The sequence below is a fragment of the Tetrao urogallus genome (genome assembly GCF_951394365.1).
Source record: "Tetrao urogallus genome assembly, chromosome: 1".
Classification (NCBI taxonomy): Eukaryota; Metazoa; Chordata; class Aves; order Galliformes; family Phasianidae; genus Tetrao; species Tetrao urogallus.
This window is the reverse complement of record NC_136813.1, coordinates 63,483,452-63,509,132: the sequence shown is the minus strand read 5'-3', so window position 1 is coordinate 63,509,132 and position 25,681 is coordinate 63,483,452. Positions and strand designations below refer to the sequence as shown.

General features: G+C 38.2%; 1 protein-coding gene across 1 annotated transcript in view; it reads left to right on the top strand.

Annotated features, from left to right (window-relative positions):
* Positions 1 to 25,681, top strand: part of TMEM131 (transmembrane protein 131) — a gene marked incomplete at both ends in the record, with an annotated part of 91,426 nt that overhangs the window by 7,340 nt on the left and 58,405 nt on the right. Inside the window, 2 exons of the mRNA XM_079545524.1 lie at positions 12,845 to 12,906; positions 21,639 to 21,679. Of these exons, the coding sequence (XP_079401650.1) occupies positions 12,845 to 12,906; positions 21,639 to 21,679 (103 nt within the window). The remainder of the gene's footprint in view (positions 1 to 12,844; positions 12,907 to 21,638; positions 21,680 to 25,681) is intronic.

Here is a 25,681-nt window from a genome sequence, read left to right as displayed (position 1 = left end):
AGGTTTTTTTTTTTTTTTTTTTAAAAAAAAAAAAAAGGTATGTTAGCTTTTAGAAGCTGAAACAGTTTCTCTACAGGCATGTTTTGTTGGAAACATCTCAAGATAGTTTCTTCCTCAGAATGAAATTGGATTGATTCAGCACAGTCTGATATGAATGGCTTATATATATATATATATATATATATATATATATATATATATATATATATATATTTTTTTTTTTTTTCAGTAGATAAGCTGTGGACTGAAAATTCTGGCTCAGACTAAAGATAATAGAAGATACTGAATGATATTTGGATAAAGAAATTGGCTGTCTTTTGTGGCAGCTGCTTCCTATAGGGGAGTTTTGGGTCCCTCCACTTGAGATATTGGTATGGTATGTTTAGTGAATTCAAAAGCTGGTTGTCTGAAGCTTGTGAGCATATATGAAGTCATCCTGCAATAAAGAAAGAATTAATGAATCAAGTGGTTTGCAGCACAATAGTTTTCAAATAACTATAGATGGAATCTGTAGATGTTGGTTTAAAAAAAAAAAAAGCATCCAAGCAATTTGATAACTGCAGGTGTTTGGTTTGGGCTTATTCTCTGCAGTGGTTTATGCTCTGCCTTGGAGGGTGGTTGCAAGGAGTTCCAAGGGATCTGTCTTGCTTAATATCTTTGTCATTTGATCTGGAGGTGGAAGTGTACTGAATCTGGGGAGCAGTCAGTCTGCTTAAGGGCAGGGCTGCTCTGCAGAGGGAACTAAACAGGATGGGGAAATGAGCTGAACGGGACCGTCATGGAATTCATCAAGGACAAATGGAAAGTCCTTCGTCTGGGACAGAATAACCGTGTGCAGAGGGTACAAGCTGGAAGCGCTAAACGTGAATCAGCAGTGTACTCTGGCAACATACAGGAGTGTAGTCACGAGATGGAACTGTGATTATGCCCATTTACTCAGCATTCAGTAGACCATGCCTAAAATATTGCATCAAATTTTGCTGCCCTCTGGAAGGCTGAGAAAATGATGCATGAACTGCATGGGACCTGAGGCTCCATGGGATAATACGTCTTCAGAGGATCGGGGCAGCCTGTTGATATCTAAGCAGAAAAGTACCAAGGAAATGGAACCAGACTCTTGAGATGCGTGACAGGAAGGGATAGTGGTTGTAAATTGAAATAGGATTTGTTATGTTTGGAATGGGCTGGCGTGTAATGACCCAAGAAAGGAAGGTACTCAGACTCTGTAAAATACAATTGAAAGTGCTATTTATTAGAAGTAACATTATAAAGATAGAATAGTGTAGATAATCTCACACCGCTTCAGATTCTGGAAACCCTGAGTTAATGCTGCATCAAACAGGCTTTCAGTTCATATGGGACTTACTGTGCAGGCCCAATCCATAGAAAAGGTTATTCCATTTGAGCTATTGTATGATTTCCTTTCAAGAAAGCAACTCTATTCATAATTCCTACTGCGACTCCATTCGTAATTTCTACTGTCAAACAAAGGATGCTCACGTGAGGACCTGTTGTTACAGTCTAGATAAAGGCAAGGACCACACATAATTTCCTGAACCAAGTGGGAGTTGCTGCAGGTTCCTGTTGCACTAATCTGGCTGAAGTTGTCCTGCAGCGAGGGGTACGTGCAGCACAGGCTTTCACCTCCTCAGGTTAGCTCTAATTGCTATGTGAATTGCTGACTTCTCAGTGTGTGATGATCAAGACCACTATGATGTTCTGGCTTGCCTAAGGAGAACGTATTTCACTGTCTATTCTTACAGTGGAACAAACTTCCCTGCAGAGGCTGGGGAATCTCTGACCTTGGAGGTTTTGAAGACCAAGCTAAACAAAAGCCTAAGCAATGTGGTCGAAATTCAGTATTTGCTGTTCTTTCAACTGGAGGTTAACATAGCATGCTATCTTAAGGTCCACTCCAGCCTCATATCTTCTCTCTGGATTTTCCTCATAACTTTAAAAACTTGGTTGGAAGTCATGCATGCAGTCATGCAATATCCTGAGTTGGAAGGGACCCACAAGAATTATTAAGTCTGGCTCCTGATTCCATACGGTACCACTCAAAATCCAAACCGTATGTCTGAGAGTGTTGTCCAAACACTCCTTGAACTCCAGCACTCAAGGCCGTGCCCACAGCCCTGGGCATCCTGTTCCATGCCCACTGCCCTCAGGTGCAGACCTTTTCCCTGACCCCCAGCTGCCCCTCCCCTGACAGCTCCATGCTGTTCCCTCGGGCCCTGTCACCAGTCTGACAACTTTGTCACAACTGATAGGAATGTCTGTAAGGCAACAGAAATCTGGGTGCTGGTAAAATCAATGCTATAGCAGTAGTAATTTGTGTATGATTTAGGTAGAAATGGAGCTGTAATTAGATCCAGAATGCTTCCCATGTCACTCTATCACTGAAATAAGTTGATCAAGATTAAAAAAAAAAAAAAAAAAAAAAAAAAAATAAAAAAAAAAAAAAGACCTTTTTACCATTACTTGTTTCAGCATTTGTTCATAATATAGGCTTTATTTGTTCTCTTTCTTGTATCACATCTTTAATGTGAAGGGCCCTATAGCCTTTAAGTTTCCCATCTTTGCCAGCTGCTCCTAATATGACAGTAAATTGGATTGTGGTTGACATGTTAATATACAAGATGTGTTAAGTAATTCTTAACAAATGCTGTAATTAATGGTGAGCTTATGTATGTGAGGAAATACTGAGAAGCCTGAATATTGGATGTTACAGGTTTGGCAGTTCCATTCTTGCAGGAGGGAAGTAATGGTTCCTTACTGGAATCCCGTTTCCTTCTCACATGTTTGCTTTGGTGTTCTGAGTCAGTGTGTAATCTCAGACACAGAGGCAGACTACAGGTACCAGAAATTACCGTGATCTAGTGACTCCTTTGCCCCCAGCTACCTCTGTGCTTAATTCTGTGAGAGGTGGGAGAAAGCACTCGGCTCTTGATCCTAAATGTAAGGTTGGAGGGAGGGTGTGCACGTGGAACTTCTGTGTTATGGTATAGCTGCTTTTATGTTATCATACAGTAATAAGGAGGAACCTGGAAAGAGATAGTGGCCTCGGGTTGCACAGGTTAGATATTGGGGAAAAAATTCTTTGAAGGAGCAATGAGGCAGTGGCACAAACTGCCTAGGGAGGTGGTGCAGTCACTGTCCTTGGAGGTGTTCAGAGTGGCGCTGAGGGACACGATGGGGATGGGTTGACGGTTGATCTCAATAATCTTAGAGGTCTTTTCCAACCTTAGAGATTCTATGATTCTATACAGCTTGTCAGTTCCTTTTTAGGTAGCTTAACCTGATCATGACCTGCCCAGATAGCTTTGGTGAGATGTTATCTTCCAAACTAATGAAATGATAAATAAACTGCTTGGTTTGGGGGATAACTGGTTACATCTAGTGCTGAAAGAGAGGTCATTTTTATTGACAGAGATGGGATCTTCAAAGGTGAAGTTACGCTGCTCTGTGGTACTACTGAACGTCGTTGTCTGATGGAGAAAAGCCTGAAACAAAATCCCGTTTTATCAAGGAGAATTTGATCAGAGTTCTGGTACTTGATGAGTCCCATGAGTCCTTCCTTTGATTAAACTGAATTTCTCTAGGGAAGGAGACATGAAAATAGAGTACCAAAAAATGAAATACATTTAGCGTGATTTATTTATTTGGCATGATACAAAGCATGACTTCAGTTATACTTTTAAAGTACCTACATCAGGGGAAAGATTCCATTACTGAAGGATCGTTAATCTAGCATAGTTAGCTTGAGACTAGTTGCTCGAGACATCAAAGTCGAAAAAAAGAGATTTTTTGAGTGAAGATAACTCACTGTTATCTTAGTTAAGGGGCACTCTAGTGATGTGGGGAATTCTGTGGTATTTGCCATCTTTGAAGTAGAATTAGATGTCTCTTCAGAATACATCATGTAACTAAGCCTAGGGCTTTGCGATTGTTGGCTGCAGTTGCGATCTGTGTTACATGGGGTGTCAGCTGAGATCATCATAGCAGTTTCTGAAAGATTTTGGGCGGAAGAGATTGATTATTTTCTCCTGAGGGGTAACTGCTTCCCATGTTTTTCTCATTAACAGTTTGGGATTCATTTTTTTCCCCAACACTGGAGTTTCATTTCGCTTCATGCTTCTTCTCTGTGTTTTATCTTCTCACAGAACTTGCTGCAGCTGTTCTTCTCCACCCAGTTTTTTTTTCCTTTTTCTGGCTTTATCAGACACTGCAGCCAGCTTTCCCCCGGGTCTGTGTTCCCACACTGCAAGTCAACAAAATGCTTTGCTACACAATCACTAGGTTCTGTCAGTGCTACCTCATTAGCACTATAGGTCTAACATTAAGGCTTTTGCTACCTTTTCTTGAACTTTGATTGTTGTATTTATAGGCTTTGCATAGTGGCTGATTAAGCTTTATCTTGCTGCTCTTTTCCTTGTCCTGCAGGCTTAATAGCTGTTTGCAGTGGACACTTGAGTAGCGGTTGCCTCATGAGCACAAATAGGGTGGAGATATTGCGCTCTTCCCTCACAGGGATTTTTCCCTCCAGTTGTAGTTTACTCTTAAAGAAGTTGAAAGTCTTACTGAGCAAAAAGTAGCTTAATAATTTCCAAGTTCTGGAGTTGTTCTATGAATGTATGCAGTTCCACGCTGATAAGTGATTAGGTAGAAAAAAGAGTGGGGGGGTGAGAAGAGGAGAGCAGAGCTGTGGCACTCAGTAGGCCGTTGTGCAGTGCTATTGCTTGAGGTTAGTGATACAGAGCAAAGCTGTAGCTTTTTGCTAGTTGTATTCCCATCTCCAGCTGACGCTCAGATATTGGTGTCTGTATGCTATCTGCTTTATTATTTTTTTAACTATGAGAATCTCATCCTCCTGTTCTACAGAGTAAAGAACAAATCTTGTTCACCGTACAGGTTTATTAATGTCGTTAATCAACCTGGATGCATCTCCTATCCAGGTCTTTGCACTGCGTTGACACAATCCATTTTTGAGTTTTGTAGGCCTGTTCAACAGTGGCTCATTTCATAGAAGTGCTTGTTTAGAAAGATGATGGAAAGGGCAAACAGTTATTGTCAGTTAATATTAAATGTTTTTCTATGCTCAAAGGGTTAGAATTACAGTAGGTCCAAATTCTCTGTGTACCCATCAGTTTGTGGTGCTATATGGGCAGTAAAATTAATTGCTACAGTTAGAAGTTTCTACCTAAAATTTGAGAATTAAAGTAAGTTAGATAATGTGATAAAAATCAAGGACAGCTTGCCACTTTTCCCATTTTCCACTGTAGGGCAGATTATCTTGTTTTTGAGGCTAGTTACAATTAAGGTGTCCGTGCAAGCTTGATGCAACAAGTCTGTAGAAGTATGATCTAATTGAGGGTGTTGAAATTATAAAACATTCAAAATCACCATCATTAGAAAGAATAAAAAGCCATAATCAATTTGTGTGGCCCACAGCCAGAAAAAAAAGTTATTTTCAAACACTGGGTTTCTACTTCACTTTCTTACTTCCTTTTCTCCTTTATTTATTTATTTTTTTTTTAAAGTAAGGGAGAAATTTCCATGAGTGTCAGAAGTGTTGTTCTCTTTAGGTTAAAAATAATGTAAGCTAAAGCTAATAATGTAAGCTAATGCTTTTTGAGATGAGAGAATAACTTTTCTTTATTCCATGTGTTCTCAAACGCCTATGAGATCTTGATTGGAAAAAAAGCAGAGTGGGACATTATTTTTCAAGCAGCCTTTTGGAACCAGCAGTGAAGTATTTGGGGGGTTAAAAAAAAAAAATAAAAAATTACTCATGTTTAAAAGTAAAGCACCAATCTGAAGCAAATGTTTTTAATAGGCATTTTAAAGCATCCTTTGATGTAATGCTTGGGTTTTATTATATTTCTTGTGATTATCTGAAATTGAATGCTATGGTGAATGGAGAGAATAACCTTTTAAAAACTTTTTTACAGAAAAGTCAGGTTAAAATAAATAATTGCTATAGCTGAATTGGATAAAGGGGGAGTTCTGTAAGGTAGAATTATTGTCTGAGTATAGAATAAGCATCTGAGGAAGGTACATGAGTACCCCATGATTCATAGCATCATAGAATATCCTGTATTGGAAAGGACCCACAAGGATCAAGTCTGTATTCTGGCTCCACCCTGGACCACCCCAAATTAAAACCCTTGGTCTGAATGTCCCATGTTTCTTTCAAATGGGTAAAAGCAGCCTGTTAGGCATAGTATATGGCTTTCAGTTAGCTTCCCCCCCTCTAAGATATGATTCTATAGTTTTGTTGCAAGGATTTAGCAATTAGACAACAGCTCTAGTCAGTGCAAGCTCCCACTTTCTTTTTAGAAGAAACCTTTGAAGGTTGCATCATCTCTAAAAAGTGAGACAAATGTGGCAGTTGAATGTGTTCAGGAGGGACAACCACTTTCTTCCTTTCCCAGACTAAGCTGCAGCCTCATTGTCTGTGATGTGTATTAGAGTTAGTTACACAGTTACAACCGTGTTGTCACTTTCTGATTTGTGGCTGATATTTAAAACTGGACTGACAACCAAGTTACTAAGAGCATGCATCTGTCTTAACTAAAGGGGAAAGAGATAAGTGGATGAATGTAATGTGATAGCTATCTTTCCTAGGAAGGAGCTTTGCTGTATAAAGAAAACCAGCCTGCAGCTTATCCTGTATCTAAAGTCAGAAAAGAGACACAAACAAATTAGCAGAAGATTACACCCAACTAAGTCTGTATGTATAGATCCAAATTTGTGCTGTCGCGTGCAATAGAATTCAAATTATTTGCCCCCCACCCCTGCAGAATAGTCACACATTGGGATATTGCAGTCTAAGTGATCTGCTGGCTCTGCTTGTTTTGTTTTAAATTGGGCATAGACTTGTGCCTGATATTGGAGTATGTGTTGTCTAAAGCTATAGAAATAAATGTTTTTAATCAGTACCAAATGGTGCTCTTATTGAGTATTGGTTCTTTGTTTTATTTAGCTTAATGTGTTGCTTATGCTTTCATATGATGAACTGGAGTGCATTATCTAGAAATGTTTTCGATTTCAGCTAACGTGTCTACAGCAAATAAAAATGTAGCAAGCTGCCTTTTTAAAGGAATGGTAATTAAGGTTGTTAATGAAGACTGAATGTATTGCTATGTAAAAAGAGTTGAAAGTGATTCCAACACCGATGATCCTGTGATTCGTGTGATGTTCTTTACTACTTTGTATATATTCACTGTCTTGGCTCTGATGGCTCTTCCTGAGGTCTGTTGGGAAAATTGTTCATTTCTCTTCCTTATGGACAACTTGAAACGAAACAAAGGAATTGGCTCTGGAACTGCAAGAGGATTTAGCTGGAAAGGAAGCGTGCTGACTGGCAGTTCTGTCTCTGAGCTGCTTGCCTGACTGATGTTCACTGGCTCATGAGAGAATGATCCCTCACTTTTGCAGACAACCTGCTAGGATGTAGGCAGAAGTTGAGGCTGGTATGTACTGACTTTTCCATCTGGGAGTGGCGGCTTTTTTTTAACCAGCTTTTATTTTTTTGAGTTCTGAACTGAGGTGTGTTTCTGGAGGCTCACCAGGCTTTTATAATCACGTGGCCAATAAAAATGGCTGTAGAATGCTGTTTCTTTTTACCGTGTACTTTTCCTTTTGTAATAATGTTTTGTTATTGTATACCCAACTGCCTGGATTTCGTATGCTGCTTGATTTTTCCATTGCTTGGGACAATTGAAATGGTGTGATTGTGCATTAGCAGTTAATTCACAGTCAGAGCTTTGAAACCGACTTGTCCAGTTCTAGTTGTGCTGTTTAACTGGTGGTAGTACAAATGCTGTAATTACAGTTACGTAGACAGGAGTGCATGACACTTAGCACACTGTAATTATTGGCTCATGTGGTTATAGTTCATTTGAAATGAGCTTAGTCATTAAGACAAAGGGCTAAAACTGGACTTCTGAAAACAAGACAAAATTCTAGTGTAAGTTAGGAGAGATTTATGTAATCTCATCCTACTGTAAGGAGTTTGGGCAGTGTTTCCAGAACTGGGAGAAAATTCACAGGTACCAGGTTCTAGAAATACAGTTCATAAAAGGTCAGAAAATGGGTTAAGAGAAGAATTAAGTCTATATGCCAGGATATAGGAATTCCTTCCTATTGGAACAAAGTAGTTGTCAGTGTCCAAATGAAAGGAAAAAATTTGCAAGGCCACCTTAAAAAATCAGATCTCAGTCAGAAGCTGGCCTCATAACCTCTGAACCATGGAGAATGTTTTTTATCGTTACGTGCGCAGAGCCTTGGCATATTCAGCGCTCTCGCATTACATGCAAATTTATTCTCTTGCATGCAGTTCAGGCCTGTCTAAAGATTGATGGTGACTAACGTGATTTCGGTACGATGTTCCATATTACTTTGGAGAACTGTGGGATTTAAAGTTTCTTTTGTTACTTGATGCTTGATAGGCTTGTGCTTTTCTTATTTAAAGCTGAAATACGAAATGCACAAAGCAGAAACAATTAAAATATGTGTCTTTGAGGAAAACGTGCCTGCTGGTTACTTGTATATTAACTTGTGAGAAGATGGCATCAGAGCTTTGAAGAACTTTAATTTGCTATCTGTTTTGGCTTAGGTGATGTTTCCTATTCTCTTACTCCAGGTATTTGTGTAGCCTCAAAAGCTGTTAATTGTTGAAAAGAGCAAAATGTGGAAATCTACTGGTAATAAAGCACGTGCAATGCAGATGTTTAATGTTAAAGAAAGCTGTGGTTTGGAGTGGGGGGAGGGGTAAAGAATTTTGTTCTCTCTTTTTTTTTTTTTTAATTTTTTACGGAGTTATGGAAGACTTAAAAAATGCCCTGCATTTAAAGGTAGTACAGTGAAAGCAGAAAATAAAACCCAGTATTTTTAGCATTTGCTGTTGCTTATATCACTTCCGTCAGTACTGACATACTGTTAGAAAAGAAGAAAACAGAATATGCAGACTGGAAGCTGAAAAAATTTAACCCTGCGATCATGTTACATCCTAGTAGTGAGAGTGACTGATACTGTAGGGAATTTGCATGAATCTGGCAAACTGGCTTCTCGGGGGTGCGTGGAAGGATAAAGGCTGTCTGTTGGGAAACATCTGCATCCAACTAGAAGATGATACATTGGGAAGGAAAAGAGGAGACGATCATTCTTCTGGCCTTGAAATCCATGGATTTGAATCTTCATCCTTTTCCTCTGTGGACCCTAAACATGTTAGTAACACTTAAAGTTTGACTAATAACTATTATAAGCAGGCTTCAGGGCTTCAGTTGCCTGTAGGCTCAGGAAGAAATAATTTTCCTGATGCGTAATTTGGCTTCTTGGCTGCTGATTTGTGCAGTGGTCGATCATGCTGGGACAGCTGAAATGCTTCCTACCCCAAATGTTATGTTGTGCCAATGTCAGAGCAGCTGCCAGGCAAGTGGCAGGGGTGAGAGAAGTGGCACAGCCAGCAGTTCTTTGGCTGCTGCGGATTATCATTCCAGAGTATGGAAGTACATCTGCTGATGTGTTAGAGACTGGCTGCAGTATTAGGTTGATCATGGAGTGTAATGGCATCGGTGCAGGCTTTGAGAAGGAGCTGCTCCAGAAGAAATTGTCAGGGACTTTGCAGAAGCGGTCATCTTCCTCCGTAGCATGTGGGGAATGGTTCACCAAGTAAAGCATGCCCAAGTGATCTCACACTTAATTGCTTTTGGCATTGGTAATAACTTCCACTGGTGACATACATGACTTGTATAGAAAGACAGAGAAGGCTATTTTTGGACTTACACTGCAGAAGCTTGTGAACTTGCTTAGCTTAGGTACTGCAAGTGCAAATAGTGAGCAACTGCTTCTAATTCTGGAATGGGTGAATACTGAGAAGGAAGCAGTGCCTGCATTTCACTTTGAAGGAACCTTTGTCCTTTCTCTGGGCTGCATCAGGCAGTTTGAGAGCTACACACATAAGGGAATTCAGGCGACTCACTAGTGGAGCTTTTATAAAATATCATCATTTTTGCCTCGTTTGAATGAGGTGACCGGTTGCTTCATCCTGAATTGAGAGTCTGAGGAGTCGGTTGCAAAAACAAGCTTTCATCTTGTCAAGTGGGGTATATGCTTGTCATTTCCTTGCTTTGATGAAATCACTGATAAAATACAGAGGTTTGAAAGACAGTCTAAAACAAAGTAAAAGGTATAACCGCAGAAACATCTTCATGATCTGGTTTCAGATGCAACTGCTGTGAGATGGCCAGCAGCCAAGCTTTGCAGTGCGTCTGACTTCACCTGGCACTAACTGTCACCTGCTTTCTGAAAACATTTTCTAAACGATCCAGTGATGAATGGCGCCTCTATGTAACTGTGTCATCCGCTCAGAATGTTCTGTAACATCTGTTGCTTTGTTCGTAAGGTAAACCGAAGATGAAGTAACTGTGAAGTGGCTGAGAAAGTGTTTGGGGTTTGCAGAAGGGCTGCCTGAACTCAGGCTGCTTGAGCGTCAGACTTGGGCTAGATTCTGGGAGCTTCTGTATGCACTATTACGGAAGAACTGATGCCTCTCTGCTCTGTGTGTATCATATTTAAACTGGGGGGAAAAAACTGTAAGAAAATATAAAGAGTGCAACAATGTTCATTTGAAAAAGTGCTTTTTTGCATTTAGAAATGATGACAGGTTATGAATGTAAAAAGCCATTTTTTACTGGTTTTTCTTTGTTCTGCCTGATGTCACTGTGAAGTTTGGTGTGTTATGATTTGTCTCTAAATCAGAAAGCTAAAAAACTAGAAGCACCCAAAAGCTGAGCTTCAGAAGTGCAATGCCTTTTCTTTACTAGGAAAGAAGTGCTCTTGTAGATAAGTTGTTTTATGGAACTGTTGTTAAGCTTGGTTTCAATGAGACACATTTGTAAACATAATTTCATTCTGGATTTCTCTCTAGTTAAAAGATGATGTTTTTTCTTCTGAGTCAGTTTGTAGCTTGGGTTTTTTGTGTGGAGGATAGGCATGGCATTTTTCTGAAATTTTGATTAACTATCATACTTCAGTTCTTAACATAACGTGTCAGAGCTTCGTTTTCTTTCTTTTTGTGCTGCAATTCTCATATAGATTTTGAGTGGTTTTTAAGGCAAAATTAAATGACTTGAAAGTCTTGTCCATTCAATTGGCAGTATGTATACGAGAATCCTCTTGTTCTTTGTTTCTAGGGTTAATCTTTAAACTGATAGATTTGCTACAGTAATTTGGGTTTTGGAAGCCCAGACCTCACTGAATTCTAGGACTTGATATTGCAACAGCTATTAAAATGATGTTTTGTTCCCATGGCTTTTTTGTTTTTGCTCTTGTTCAGTATTCTCTATAATTCTTCTGTGTAAAAGATTGACAGAACCCCTGTTCTTAGCTTGAGGATGCCTTTTGTTTGTTCTGAAACTCATTAAGGTAATAATAATAACACATGCAAAATTGTAAGCTATTGCTGATGTGATGACTAGTACTGCTCATGCCACGGTCAGTGCGCTGCAGAACATGCATGTTCTTCACTGCCTGAGCCTCCACTCCTTCCCCCTCAACTGGGATGAGCTGGTCTGCATCCTCAGCCCTGTGGCACTGAACTTTATAATTCTGAAGCACAGTGACCTGAAAAATAAATGCATAATGTGTGACGTTATTTGGAGGGAGTGGCGTTTTGTTTTGCTTTAAGAAAAAAAAAAAAGAGAGAGAGAAGCGGAGATGACAGTGGCAATCTTTGCTTTATGCAAACTTTCATTTTCTGGTAGTAAGAAGGCAAAACATAGATTCTCCTGAAAAATACACCATCCTATCTTAAAAATGGGTGGAGCTCAGAACCCAGAACAGGATGTGCAAACATACGTTTGAAAGTAATGCATGTTCCTTTTATTTTTTAAAACATCTGAGCAAAGTGGCATTGTGACCTTAAAATAATTGTATTTATTGGAACACTGAACTTCAAACTGGGAGATAAAGAGTCAAATCCCCCTTTTTGGGCTGAGATTCAACTTAACACAGTGTGTTTCTGGGAGCTGGCAAACTTTTAATGTCTTCTCACTGAAATTGTCCCTCCTTTCAGAGAGAGGTGTGTTCTTACATTCCAAATGTCATTAAGCAGAATGATAAACGAGTCCTGGGGAAAAAAAAAAAAAAAAAAAGTGGTAGGGAAGGGATCAGTTGTTGATACCACAGTATGGAGGTTTTGTGTTGTTTCAGTTTTCAGGTTTGAAGTTATAGCTGTATTTTATTTCAAAGGCTTGTGTTGTTTTTGTGTATTCTATTTGTGACTGAAGAATGAACTACTCATTGACTTTAAGCATATGGAAGCTCTCAAGCCAAACATTTCTAAGCTGTTTCAGATTCTGTGATGTCACTGTCAAGTTGGAGAGTCACAGTGAGAATTAGGAAACAGTGTGAAGATTTTCCAGATGTACTGTTAAGATTTTAAGTGTACAAATGAAACTGAAATTCCAGTTGTGTCAGAATTTTCACTGGGCTTCAGTGCACTGAACTTGTTTGGCTACCCAGTAATTCATACAGTTCAAATACTGACTTAGCTTAGTACAGCCAATCTTTCTGGGGAGCCCACAATAAATTGTTAATTTTCATATCAAAAGATTGATCTGCAAAGTATGTTGCTAGATGTATGAACATCTAGGAGCTCTGAGAGTAATTAGCATCCCAAACTTGTGTTTGCTATTTTGTCAAACTCTGAATTGTTACTTTGGGTGCTTACAGCTCTATCTACAAGACGAGGTACTGCAGATTTTAGATGTATGTTGCTCTTGTTATTACTAAGGTGTTTTTCTGTTAATTGACTTCAGTTTTTTGTCTTTCTGCACAGCTTTCATCCAGTCGGATGGAATAATAGAAATGCTACGTTTTGATGAAGGAGACCTTTTGCAGGTATGTACTCAGTAAATTATCTGAATTAACAGTGCTTCATCATCTCATGTTAGATAGCTACTTTCTGAAACTCACAGTAAGCAGTTTTCAGTGTTGGCAAAAATGTTTTGGCCTTCCAGGTTTATCTTCATCAGTGTGCTTTGGTGTGTCCTGAGGCTCTTGTCCCCTGATGTTTTGTGTCGGGAAACTGGTGGAACTTATCACCAGTTCTTTCTGGCCTGTTGATTCACATTTTGTTATTTTTCTCCTTCTCAGAAAAACTGGGGGCTTTTCTGTGCTCAAGGTTCATCTTGAATACAGAGCTGAGATGCACAACTAGAGGAGCTGAGAAGTGTTACAGGATTCCTTAGTGTAGAGGTAGCCTTGGGACCAATTTACCACTGGGTTTAAAGAAAGCCCAAGTCAGTGCAGTGAAGAGTTTGCTGCAAATACTATTTTGTCTGTCTGTTTGTCTTATGCCAAAAAAAGCTGAGGAGAATGGCAACATAGTACCTAGAAAATATGTAACATTAAAAGAACGTGCTAAAATTGTGATACTATGGTAGATGTTGGGATGAAAGTCATGGCAGTATGGCTTAACACTTCTTTGAGTTGCTGAGTTCAGAACTTGTATTGACTAGAATTTCATGTGTGCACTATGGATGTATGTTGAGAATATTTTTTTGTTCAAATTCCTGAATGTTGTTAGCTCCAATAGGTGAGAGGAGAAAGAGAAGATGAGAAAAAAAGCAAATAGTTGTTCAGTCAGCTAGAACACTTGTCAGGTGACTGTTTAGCTTCATTAGTTACCAATGCAGTATTTGCTTTACAATTTCTACCTCCCGTTTAGTCTGGTAGAGTCTACAAATGTGAAGGGTATATAGTTCTGGGCTCACTGTACAATACAATTATTGTTCTAGATATAGGAGATATATTCCCCTACCCCTGCCTACCTTCCTAGGTTGTTTTTTCTTCTTGATCTTTAACAGAAGAATAACTTATTTCAGGTTTTAAAGTTATGCTCTACAAGGATAAGAACCCTCACAATGATCTAAGCAATTGAAAGGTTGTTAGGGTAGAATGATTAGGTCGTGGTTGGATTCCATGATCTTTCAGGTCTTTTCCAACCTGAGTGATTCTATGTTTCCCTTATTGGATACATATGTAGCTTACTTACTGACATACAGAATAGAACAGGGGAAGATTTCCATATATTGGCCGCGGTCTCAATTATTGCACGTTAGACTCAGGAGATTTCTTCAGCTTGCTTGGAAATACCACTTACCAGAATAAATAAGAGAAAAAAATGACTAGATTTAGCTCTTCTGTTCCATACTCAATTCAAATATATTTTGCTTGAGAAGAAGCGTTTAATAAGAATGACTGACCAAATCAATTGAGCCAAGGTGTCGGCACAGTTTTTGAGATGGAAGGGATGTGGATGAGTTCAGATATCTACATTTACTCCTTTTTAACTAATTAAAACCAATCTGACAAACTTAAAAATTTTTCAGTTACTTTAGCATTCAACTTCTGTTGCTCTCAGGAATAGAAAGTAACAGTATTGCTGTGAAACACCTCAATAATGAACAAAGTAAAAAAACCAAAACCAAACAAAATGGATTGTTAATCATTCTGATGTTGTTACAGACATGACAGTGAAAAAATAGTTTAAACATGATGATGGGACAAAGTCAAACACTCTAATCTTTGGGTAGTGTTTGGCTGCTTCTTTTCTTAACATGTTGCTGAATTATTTTAAAATACTGCAAGATAGACAAAAATTGTTAATAACTGTTTTATGTGCTAGGTGTTATGATATTAAGATCTTATCACTCTTAGGATAAAAACACGTAATTGAAGCCAGTTCCTTTTAATCAGAGTGGTACAGCATGTTTACTCTGGCTTACAATTTATTTACTGTTCTGTCAATTTTTATGTGGTGACCTCTTGTGATTACTGAGTGCAATTAAAAAACAAAACAGCAGAGCAGATATATTGTTGTAAAAACAAATTTGTATCTTGTGAAAGAGCACAAATCCTTACATATGTAAATAAACAAATTGCAAATTCACAATGGAAATGTCATTAATGCTAGTAGATTAACTGTAGCAAAGATTCAGCTCCCGCGTTTAGACTTTCAGTATGTGGATTAGAAAGTGCTCCACATAGAATTAGAGAATCATTTAGGTTGGAAAAGACCTTCAACATCACCTAGTTCAACCATCAATGTGACCGAGTTCTGTTACTAAACCATGTCCCTTAGTGCCACGTCCACACATCTCTTAAATACCTCCAGGACTCCATCACTTCCCTGGGCAGCCCATTCCAATGGCTAACCACCCTTTCTGTGAAGAACTTCTTTCTGATACCCAATCTAAACCTCCCCTGGCACAACTTGAGGCTGTTTCCTCACATCCTATCACTTTTCACCTGAGAAAAGAGACTGACACAATCCTTTCAACAACCTCCTTTCAAGTAGTTGTAGAAAGCAATGAGGTCTCCTGTCAGCCTCCCCTTCTCCAGACTAAACAGCCCCAGTTCTACCTTCAGCTGCTCTTCATCTGTCTTATCTTCTAGTCTCTGCCAGCTTTCTTGTTCTCCTCTGAATGTGTTCCAGCAACTCTGTCCTTCTTGAGGGGTCCAAAACTGAACACAGTATTTGAGGTGAACATGATACTGCACCATGTAGCTTTTCCCTCTGTCTTAACAGAGCAAGTGAGAATTTTATTCCTTAGCGCGTATGCTTAAATGGAAGGTTTATATCTGAATAAATCTGTTACTTCTGCCTATGAATTTAAACAGCATTTCCCGGTTTTATATTTGAGCTCTCCTTCTGCAGAATTTCACCTTGTCAGTCTCAGGCCCACTTCTCTGTGCCTCATCCAAACCTGACAGATGCTTCCAGCCTCTCTGACAATGATGTCATCTGTGAATATTAGGAGTGCTGAAACAATTATTAAAAGTAACAATTGTGGAAGGATAAGCTACATTAAGCTAACACACACTTACTTTTTGAGGATTTTCTTTTGAAAAGTAGACAGTGACATAAAATCAATGCTTCAGAATTTGCTTTTGCTTCATAAAAGACTGTTTCCCAGGTCAGCCTATTTATTGTGAGAGCTCTAGCCATAAACATTTCAAGTTTCCGGCTCAATACAATTGGTGATCTTCCATTCAGACTAAGTGTTTGAAAAGTACTTCTTTTGATGTACTAGTATTCCTTAAGTAGCCTAGTCCTACAAATTTCAGACACATTTTCTAATGTGAAATACTTCAATTGTTATAATTTCTCATGCCGTGTTAATCTTAAGTGCATGAAGTGCTTTTCTTACAGGCTAACTCCTAGAATTTTTTTTTTTTTTTACTGCTATTTATTGCTTATTGAAGAAACACTGGAATAGAAATAGAAAACTGAGTTTGTATAGGTAATATATATTTGCTGTCTTTGGGAAACTGCTGTAAACTGTTATTCACAAGTGTTGGTAAGTAGAACTATAACCATCCTTAAAATCAAATGGGGGAAGTCTTAATATGACTTGCAGTGGCTTTACAGTGAGAAAGCTGAACACTAAGGGATTGTGTTACATGCATGGGAGTAAGCATTGCAATCTCTAGCTGAAGGAATTTTAGTATTGTCTGCACAATCTGTACTTCATTCTTTATGTCGTGGTAAATTTAGGAGTGTCTTTACACCAGTGGCAACCATAACTTGTTTCAGGGCATGAAGTTGAGAAGCGTTTCTACCTCAAATTTTTGTACTGTTTGTTGACTTAAAAATGACTTTGACATGATCTGTAGCAATATTCACTTTTCATGTGTTTATAGCCATTAATATTCATGTTGCAAACTGCTAAGATACAAACCATGTAAGTGGGCAGAAAAAACATGTGGAAAACTGCCTGGGCCATTGACCTGTATGGGTGTAATCTACAGTACAAAGTTCACCTGGCAGTCAGTTACATGTGATGTCCCCTGGAGCTTGATATTGAGGTCAGCGTGGCTTGACGTCTTCATCAGTGTGGATGATGGGGAGGAGAGCTCTCTCACAGAGTTTGTAGATGCTGCCAAATTGGGCAAAGTAGTTGGTAGATGGGAAGGCAAGGCTTCTGCTCAAAGGGACTTACACCTGGGACAGAATAACTCCATGCAACACAGCTGTCTGGGCGCTGGCTGGCTAGAAAGCAGCGCAGCAGAAAAGATCTGGGGGGTCTTGGACAACAAGCTGAAGAGAAAGAAGTTGGCCTTGTGTAGTAGGTAGTGAAGAAAGCCACCTGCCTACTGGTCAGTATGAACAAAAGTGAGGCCAGATAAAGGAAGTGATTTCCCTTGCTCTTTACACAGAGGCAGTATGCAGTTGATGGAATAGACTTCACAGTATGCACTGTGGAAATTTGAGAGGCATTGGATGCAGATTGCGGCGTGGGAAATTGTGGAATAATGTAAAGCAAAAAACCTGTGGGTAATCAAACACTGGACCAGGTTACTTATAAAAGTTGGAGAACTGCTGTCTTGGGAGACGATAGTACTCAGTAGCCCAGATCTGTGAGTGACCTGCACTAACTGGAGCTCTGTACTGAGGTTTGGACTAGATGGCCTCTGGAATTCCTTTACAGTGTGTAAGGTATTTTCTCACTTCTCTGCCACTGCTTGTGAGCTGCTCAAGTCTCTCTGCACCTTAAAAGCTGCAGTTGCTTCTTGTGCAGGAAGAATTTCCTCCCCCAGGCTTTAGAATCATTAATTGATGCCCAGGAGTAGGTGACTGTTGCAAAGCCGGAGTCCACAGCATATATTGCATCAGCTGAAGTCAACTGATGTTTTTGTTTCCTTATGTGAGTTTGTGTCATGAAAGTGTGTAGCAAGAATGACTCAGTCCACTTTCAGCTACCTCCCAGATTACAGCAGTCTTTTTTTCATTACCTCAAGCAAGATATTAATGATTAATTTTGTTTATTTTAATTATCCCCCGTCTGAACATAGAGTTGATGATGAATGAAGCAGTGGACTGAAGTAGACATCTATATCAGTTTTGTAGCTTTCTCAACATCTTGTTGCTAATGGCACGTAGCTTTTCTACAAGTGGGGAACTTGCTGCAGTATAAATAATATTTAGAACATTTATAGAAGGTGAGAACCAGAAGAGTGTAGGAATACAGAAAGTTTGGGTTGTTGAGAATTTCATTAATGTTTAAGAAATGTACTTGGTGCCAATAAACCTCAAGTGGTGGTTAAAATCTTTTTCTGGTTTCCTCCTGCTACACCCCACCCCTTTCACCCTTTTTAAACCTTGTTTAAGACACTAGCGGTTTGAGTTGTCTAAACATGGGTAACCAGCGCTTACTGAGAAGCTCTGGACTACCAAAGACATCTACATGGACCTGGCAGGTATGGCACAGGAGAGAGGAGAGACAGTTTGCCAGCAGTCACATTGCCATGGACAGTTGATCTCAAGTGGCAGCGGAGGCCTATGTTTAGATAACTGAATGTAGTGTTAGTTAATGTGACCTCTTACCAAAAAATAAAGATTAGCTATTATAACAAACTGGTGAGATATTAAGATTAAAGTAAGTGTTGCTTGGGACCAAGTACAGAAAAGTTGTAATAATATTTTCCTGTAAATCATATTTTTCTAATATTGCTGTATTATAGATGTATATTCTACACTGGAAAATAACCTGTATTTATTAAAAGCTTACTTTTTAGTTCTCTTTACCTGATAAACCGTTGATGTTCAGCAAAACTTGCACTTTATACTGCAGATTGATCAGTACACACTTCTTAGTTCTTGGTATTTGTTTGATATTTGGAGGAAGGATATAGTCACAGTGGAAAACACTGTTGTGAAGCTATAATTCTACTTGATGGTCAAGTAAAAGTAATTTGAAACACGTAACTGAACACATTCATATGTCTTTGTTTATCGTGAGACTATGAAGGCTGACATGCAATAAAAAATGAGCGATAATTATAGAAACTGCCACATGAGATTTATTTTTGGTTTAGTTCCATGATGCTATGGTTGAACTGCTGAGTTTCCTGTGCTCTTTGCTCTTGACTGACCCTGATTTCAAACCTCCCAAAAGTCATTTAATTTGTCATTTTGCTTTGTATTTAACAGACATCTGTAACCACAAACAGGCTTTTCTTCATAAGCAAGTCTTCAGTAGATTTTCACTTTGTTTTTAGAATTTGCCAAAGTGATTTGTGATTTTAAACTCAGCGTACAGGCATTAGGCTAATATTTTCCCTGCAAGTCTGTAATTACAGAATACAAGAGTGTAAACTTGTGTGCAGGATCATCCAGATAATTTAACTCCCAACAGCTCTAGCCGTGCAGTAGTTCAGCTATTGTTAATGATTATATTTCTGTTCATTCCTGTATTTTCTGGAGTTAAGTTTGGTCTCCACTGCTTTCTGTTTAAAAGTTGGTCTGAGTAGGCTCTTACACTAAGGCTAATATTAGGGCATGTTGACTGCTAGTCAGAGTATTTAAAAGAGTAGGTAGCAAACAACTTTTCCTACCAAATAGCTTAAAATGTAATAATGTGCTCTTTTGCTAGAGCCAAAGCTAGTTGTCAAGGATGGGACAGTGTTGATAGCAACTATTTTGATTGCCTTGTCATAGGATCCAGACCTGTTGGCTCTGTCATCTGCCAGGTAACTGCTGGTAATTTAATGATGTGCCTTAGTTATGATTCTCTGAAGAAAAATCAATTACTGAAAGGAAGATTGTACTTGATTGTAGTGGATGTTGCACTGTCAAGGGTGGTGGTAAGGAATTCAGAATGATTTATATCTGTGAACTTTGGGTTGTAGTTTGACTGTATGACTACTTCTGAAGAACTTTGTCTCAGCAATTATTGGTTGTCTCTTTCCAGTAGGTCACTAGTACCAATGCGTAGTGTGGAAGAATGAAACTAGTAAAATTTGGAGAATAGTCATAAATGGCTGTACTGTATTAACTTGCATCTTACTGGAAATGCAAAGTTATGAGCAGCAAAAAAAAAAAAAAAAAAAAAAAAAAAAAAAAAAAAAAAAAAAAAAGGTTGAACTCAAGGCTTGCCAATGTATGAGCTTAGCTAGGAAAAAAATTGCAAGTTGAAATATTTTACTTAAAAAAAAAAAAAGAAAAAAAAAGCATTAAAAAAAAAAAAAGCATTAAAAAAAGCCCCAACAACAAAAAGAAATGTGCTGTTTTCCTAATTATGGTACAAATATAATAAGTTTGAATGCTTCTCAATTTGTTGATTTTTGAATTATAATAAAATTGGCAATACAGATCAACTTACGTTGTCTCTTAGAATTCTGTTTTGAGGAAAAACTGCCCTGATTATGCTGTGCTTCAAAGCATAATTTCTTGTGAACCCCTTCCTCCTGCCATGTCCTTGCCAGGGAGTCTGCCTATCTCTCCCAGAGACTTTAAAAGAAGAAAGATAATTGATTCTCTGGTCATTAAAATCAAATCCTCAGGTTATCTTGGTTTTTAAATGGTAAGTAAATTAACTTCCAGCTTTTTTAGTTTGATATCAGTTGTAGGTTTATTAAACCAAATAATTTGATCTTAAATCTGAAATATTACTTACATTTCCAGTCTAGAATTGATCCCTTGTTGTGAATTGAACATATTTTTTTTAAGTAAATGATTCAATAGTAATAATTACTGAAAAAAAAACTACTAAATTCAACAAACAGTCTTAAAAAAAAAAAAAAAAAAGTTCTTTACTTGTAGGGATTTTCACATTTGAAGTAAAGATTTGTTTATTTTTTCTTAACAAACTTTTTTTTTTTTTCTTAGCAAAGGACAGAAAATATAACTTGTTGATGAATTAGAGGTCAGTGAAATGCCCAGCCAAGGGAGTTGATTTTTAGTTCTCAAATGCAAAATGAAGAATTATCATTCACCCTGTGAAAAAACTTCCTTTTAGTAGTGTTATGAATGGTGTCATTTGAGTCAATATATATACCATGGACTTTGTCAGAACGGTAGCCTTCTTTTCCTGTTGCAGAAGATTAAAATTCTTGATCTTGGCCTTGAGATGCTTTTAAGAGTAGGAATGAAATCCTGCATCTGATCCTCAAACCGAAGATCAAAAGAGGATTTCAAAAAATGCACGTGTCTGAATGTGTCAAAGAGGACATTCCATACAGAACCTTCTTGACTGGGATTTCTTAAGGAAGGGCAAACTAGTTGGAATTTCTTAGACAACCTTACCTCCTTCTTTTCGGATGGTTAACTGTAGTGTCCACCAGAGGGATAGTAAAGGTATCAATAATAGAGGCTGGGAGATCATTAGCAGAGGAGATGAAGTTTCCTGATTAAATAGAAGTTATAATGTTCTTTGTTTTCTAGTTTGTTGAATAACACCAGTAGGATTATTACTTGGCTGATACTTGTTTTATATGTTTTTCTTTGTAATTTTTTTCTTGTGTCTCTGGTAGCTCTTTCTATTGCTCCCTATAACATTATCATCTTTTCAGCTTTAAGTTACTGCTTGTCTCACAGCTTGTAGCAGTTTCTATCACTTGAACTGTCTTCAGTTCTTGTCTGGAGCCAAGTGGTCTTTGGATAGAAGCTGCTGGCTTAATTTCTACAATTACAGAAAAGCTGCTATACATTTTCTCTTCTGATCAGAACTTCCTCTTTTGTTGTTCAAAATATGGTCAATAGCTTGTTAGAGATGTTGACTTTTTTGCCCTCACAGGAAATATAATGCTGTCAATTCCTTCATTCATTTATTTATTTATTTTTACAGACTGAGACAACTATAGGCCTCAGTTCATATCAACAGAAAAGGTAAGCAGAGTTTTCTGAAAGTTTAATACAGCCATGCTATTGTGAGATTGTTGATATTTTTTGCAAGAATAAAAAAGTTTAGTATTAGAAAAAAATCAAATACAAATTTTGTAGATTTGAGTATTGTTATTATATAGAGAAAATAAAATGTGGAACTTTTTCTAATTTTGATTTTTGAACTTTTATTAATAGAAAATTATTTTGCTTATTTATATCATTTTTATGTTCTTTGAATGTGTGAGAAAGAACAAGCTTTTTATAGGAAAAATAGGAAATGTTTCACCTGATTTATGCGAATTTGATAACAATTTTCTGCTAACAAACAAGAGCCTTGACTATTACACTAAAAATACCTACTGCAACTGTGTGAATAGTGGTGATGTGAGTATTGTGCAGGCTTGGGCAGCTAAATTACTTAGCATAAGAAATAAATTACAGAATCCATCAAGTTGAATTCTTTAATCCACTTAATAATATATACCACAGGATAATTCTGTGCAAGTAACAAAATAGATTTTTGTAGGTTTCTGTATTGTTTCACTGAATGTTTTAAGGAGTGGATTTGTTTACATGCTGCAAAAGCTTTTTTGCAACATAGGAGCCCTTTTGAAAAGCAGCTTTATGATGTCGCTTTCAATAGCTTTCCTTTAGTTCTGGTTTTTTGGCTTTTTTTCCTCCCTTGCATGGAACTGGGTAGTATATGAGGAGCAAAAGGTGTCCTTTTTTCTTCCTAATCCCTAATTCTTTTTCTGAAGACTCCTCAGATAGTTCTTTGCCTTTAATGGAACACACAGATCAGCATATGTGTATGTTCGTATTGCCTAACTGTGAGCTTAAGAGCATCTTTTTGCACGAAGTTTTGAAAAATCTCTGGGGTGAAAAACAAACTCTTCTCATTTTGTACTAAAAAAGGCTTCATCCCTGTTGATATCATCTTGCTGCCCATCTCTGTTACTTCCTGATTAGATACTTACCTAAATATTGTGAGGTAAATCTGAATTATGTGGAAATACCATACATTTTGTCTTACCTAGTGTTAAGTTTCTAATACTCGATGAACAGCTTAGCAAGGGCAAAGAGCGAATGTGAAAATGCTGAAGAATCTGTGAGGATGTAGCAGGTTTTTCATGCCGGGTGAAATTAAAATAAATCTATTTTATCTTTTGGTAATATAAACAAGAAGAGTTAATATTACGTATTGAAATAAGGCAGCTACTGCATAGTTTAATCTGAAGCTTCAGCCAGTTTGTATATTATGGTAATGTGAATTTTGTCAAACTTGTATTCTAGCAACTTCAATTTGCTTTTTAATTAAGGAAGTGTAGCTTAGTCATGCTGCATAAAACTTGAAAACTCTTGTTGCTTTACCTTCCCTGCTTCTTCCCACCTCTCCTCCCCTCCCCACCCTCAGCACAGAAGGTTTCTCTCTGCCATTCACCACTTCTGCCTGTTTATTTCTCAACTGTGAAGACTCCGCATTTTCCACTTAGCGCTGTACATGTATGTGCTGCAGCATGTCAGTCGGACTGCAAGTATGCAAACATGAATATGTAAAGGAATAATGATGGAACTTCAAAGGCCCAGTTTCGTCTCATGTTGAATCAGACTTTTTGGAGATTGTTTAAGTAATGGTCTCAATGGCAACAAGAAAGCGCTGCTTTTATTGGGATGTATGGATTGTGTTTGACTTCTTTGTCCCCTAGAAAACACAGAAATTTTATGGCCCTTGAGAGTGAGGCTCAGGCCATGGATTAGTTCAAGTTTTTTGTTTTGTTTTAATTTCTCATCTGAGAAAATTTCTATCTGTGTTGGAAGTTTGTGTTTTAGAGTGTATTCTAATAAAAACAATGGGCTTACAGATACGAAAAACTTTCTAGTTTGAGAATTGTAGAAGAAATTGTAGAAGAAATTCTAGAAAGCATTCAAATGATGTCTGTGAAGACTTCATCTCTGGAAGGCAAGACATGTGAGGAGTGGCTGAGGTCCCTCGTGCTCAGAGCAGAGGAGCTGAGGGGAGGCCTGATGGCGGCTGCAGCTCCTCACAGGGAGCGGAGGGGCAGCGCTGAGCTCTGCTCTGTGTGACAGCGACAGGGCCCGAGGGAACGGCATGGAGCTGTCAGGGGAGGGCAGCGGGGGGTCACGGAAAGGGGCTGCACCACAGCGCCGTGGGCGGGGAACGGGATGCACAGGGCTGTGGGCACGGCCCCGAGCTGCTGAAATTCAAGGAGCGTTTGGACGCTGCTCTCAGATATAGGGTTTGATTTTGGGGTAGTCTTGTGTGGAGCCAGGATTCAACAATTCTTGTTGCATCCCTTCTAACTCAGGATATTCTGTGAAATATACAGCGTGTTCTACTTCATATCAGTGGCTTATTTGGTGTTCAGTCACAATGCAATAAAAACATAAAGACCTGCACTGCATACCTTTCAGTGGTGCATTACAAGGTAAATACTCAGCTTGCTTCCTGTCTCTGTTTCTCTCCCTGGCTTTGTGGCTACTGTTTTTTCGCACATGTTTTTTTCTAAGTGATTGTATAAAATGCCATTGCTAGAAACTGAGTGTCTCATCCACATGCTTAACTTCTCTAGATGACTTGTTTATCATTGTGTTTATTAGAGAGTGTAATACCTCTTTCCTGGTATAGCTTGCAGATATTTCTTTCCTATCTACATGATTTATTCAATTCTTTGATCTGCTTTTTAATGCTAAGTGGGAGGGGAGAACTGAGCGAGTCACTTAACTTTTGTTTTGTTCTTGTCTGTGATTGGACTACAGTACATCAATTCAATTGATTCTGTTCTCTCCTTATGCTTTCCCCACACAACCCCTGAGAAAGTAAAAGTAAACTTTGAAGTTTTAACATTCGATATAATGAGCACATTATCATGATGAAGGGTTAATACTGGCATAACTAAGTCAACCACTGCCTACGTGTGGTTTATTAAAAACCTTTATTGCTAGTGTTTTTATTCATCTGCACTTACAGTTGTCACTGATGCCAGGTATTTAACCGAGCAAATATTTTGTGGGAGCTGATTTTCTCACTGAGACTACATTTGATACTCTTATTTCTAAAATTGTTTTAGGTATAAAAATTTAAATACATTTTCTGATGTTTGCAGTGCATCCTTATTTTTTTAATACTTGAAGGTCACGAATGTGACCAGGGAAATGTGATTGGTTACTTACTCTAGCCTAAAACGTTCCATCTTTAAGGTGGCTCTTTCAAGGACATTCTGCCATGAAAAAAAAAAGTACCCATTGTGATATATTTGACTTTGCCACTTTAAAAACTAATGCGGCTAATTTTGGAGACATTTTCATTTTATGTTGTGGCAACAGAAAGAATAGAGTAGTGGCTTTCTGAGAGTTTAAGTGCTACTAAAGCAATGAGATCTCTTTCGGTTTGACGCTTTAATGCTTTTGTGTTTATTTCTTTATATTGTTGATTTATGCCACCGGAAAAGAAGTAAAACCCTTTATACGAATGTTAAAGTAATATGGGATAGATGCATGTAGATATAATCCTTAGATCTGAGTTTTCCACAGTAGCAATTAAAGATGGTAGAGATAAGATTCCACAGAACACAAGCATCTTCCAGGAATCCCAGAACGGTAAAGGGAGAACACAGAAAGACAGTTACTACCAAACTTTGCAGAACTCTTTAAAGATGTTGTCCATCTCCAAATGCAGAAGTGCATGGATGATGTAAAATTGAATGCCTATCATACTGCGATAAGCGGCAGCATTTCTTTAAAATGTTTTTCAAAATGTTCTTAAGTAGCAGGATGTCTTGATACTGGTGGACATCCGTCTTCCCATGCATTGATATTTTAAGCATCTTTAATATTTGCTTCTGGGAATAACCTTATTGGGACTTTAAGTTGCACTTCTGTGGATCACATTTTGTAGTATGTTGTGTCTATGTTCTACTGATAAAGTAGTTATTTAAGTACTTGAGGAAAATGCTCTCTCACACTGATGACAGAATGGAGGTACAG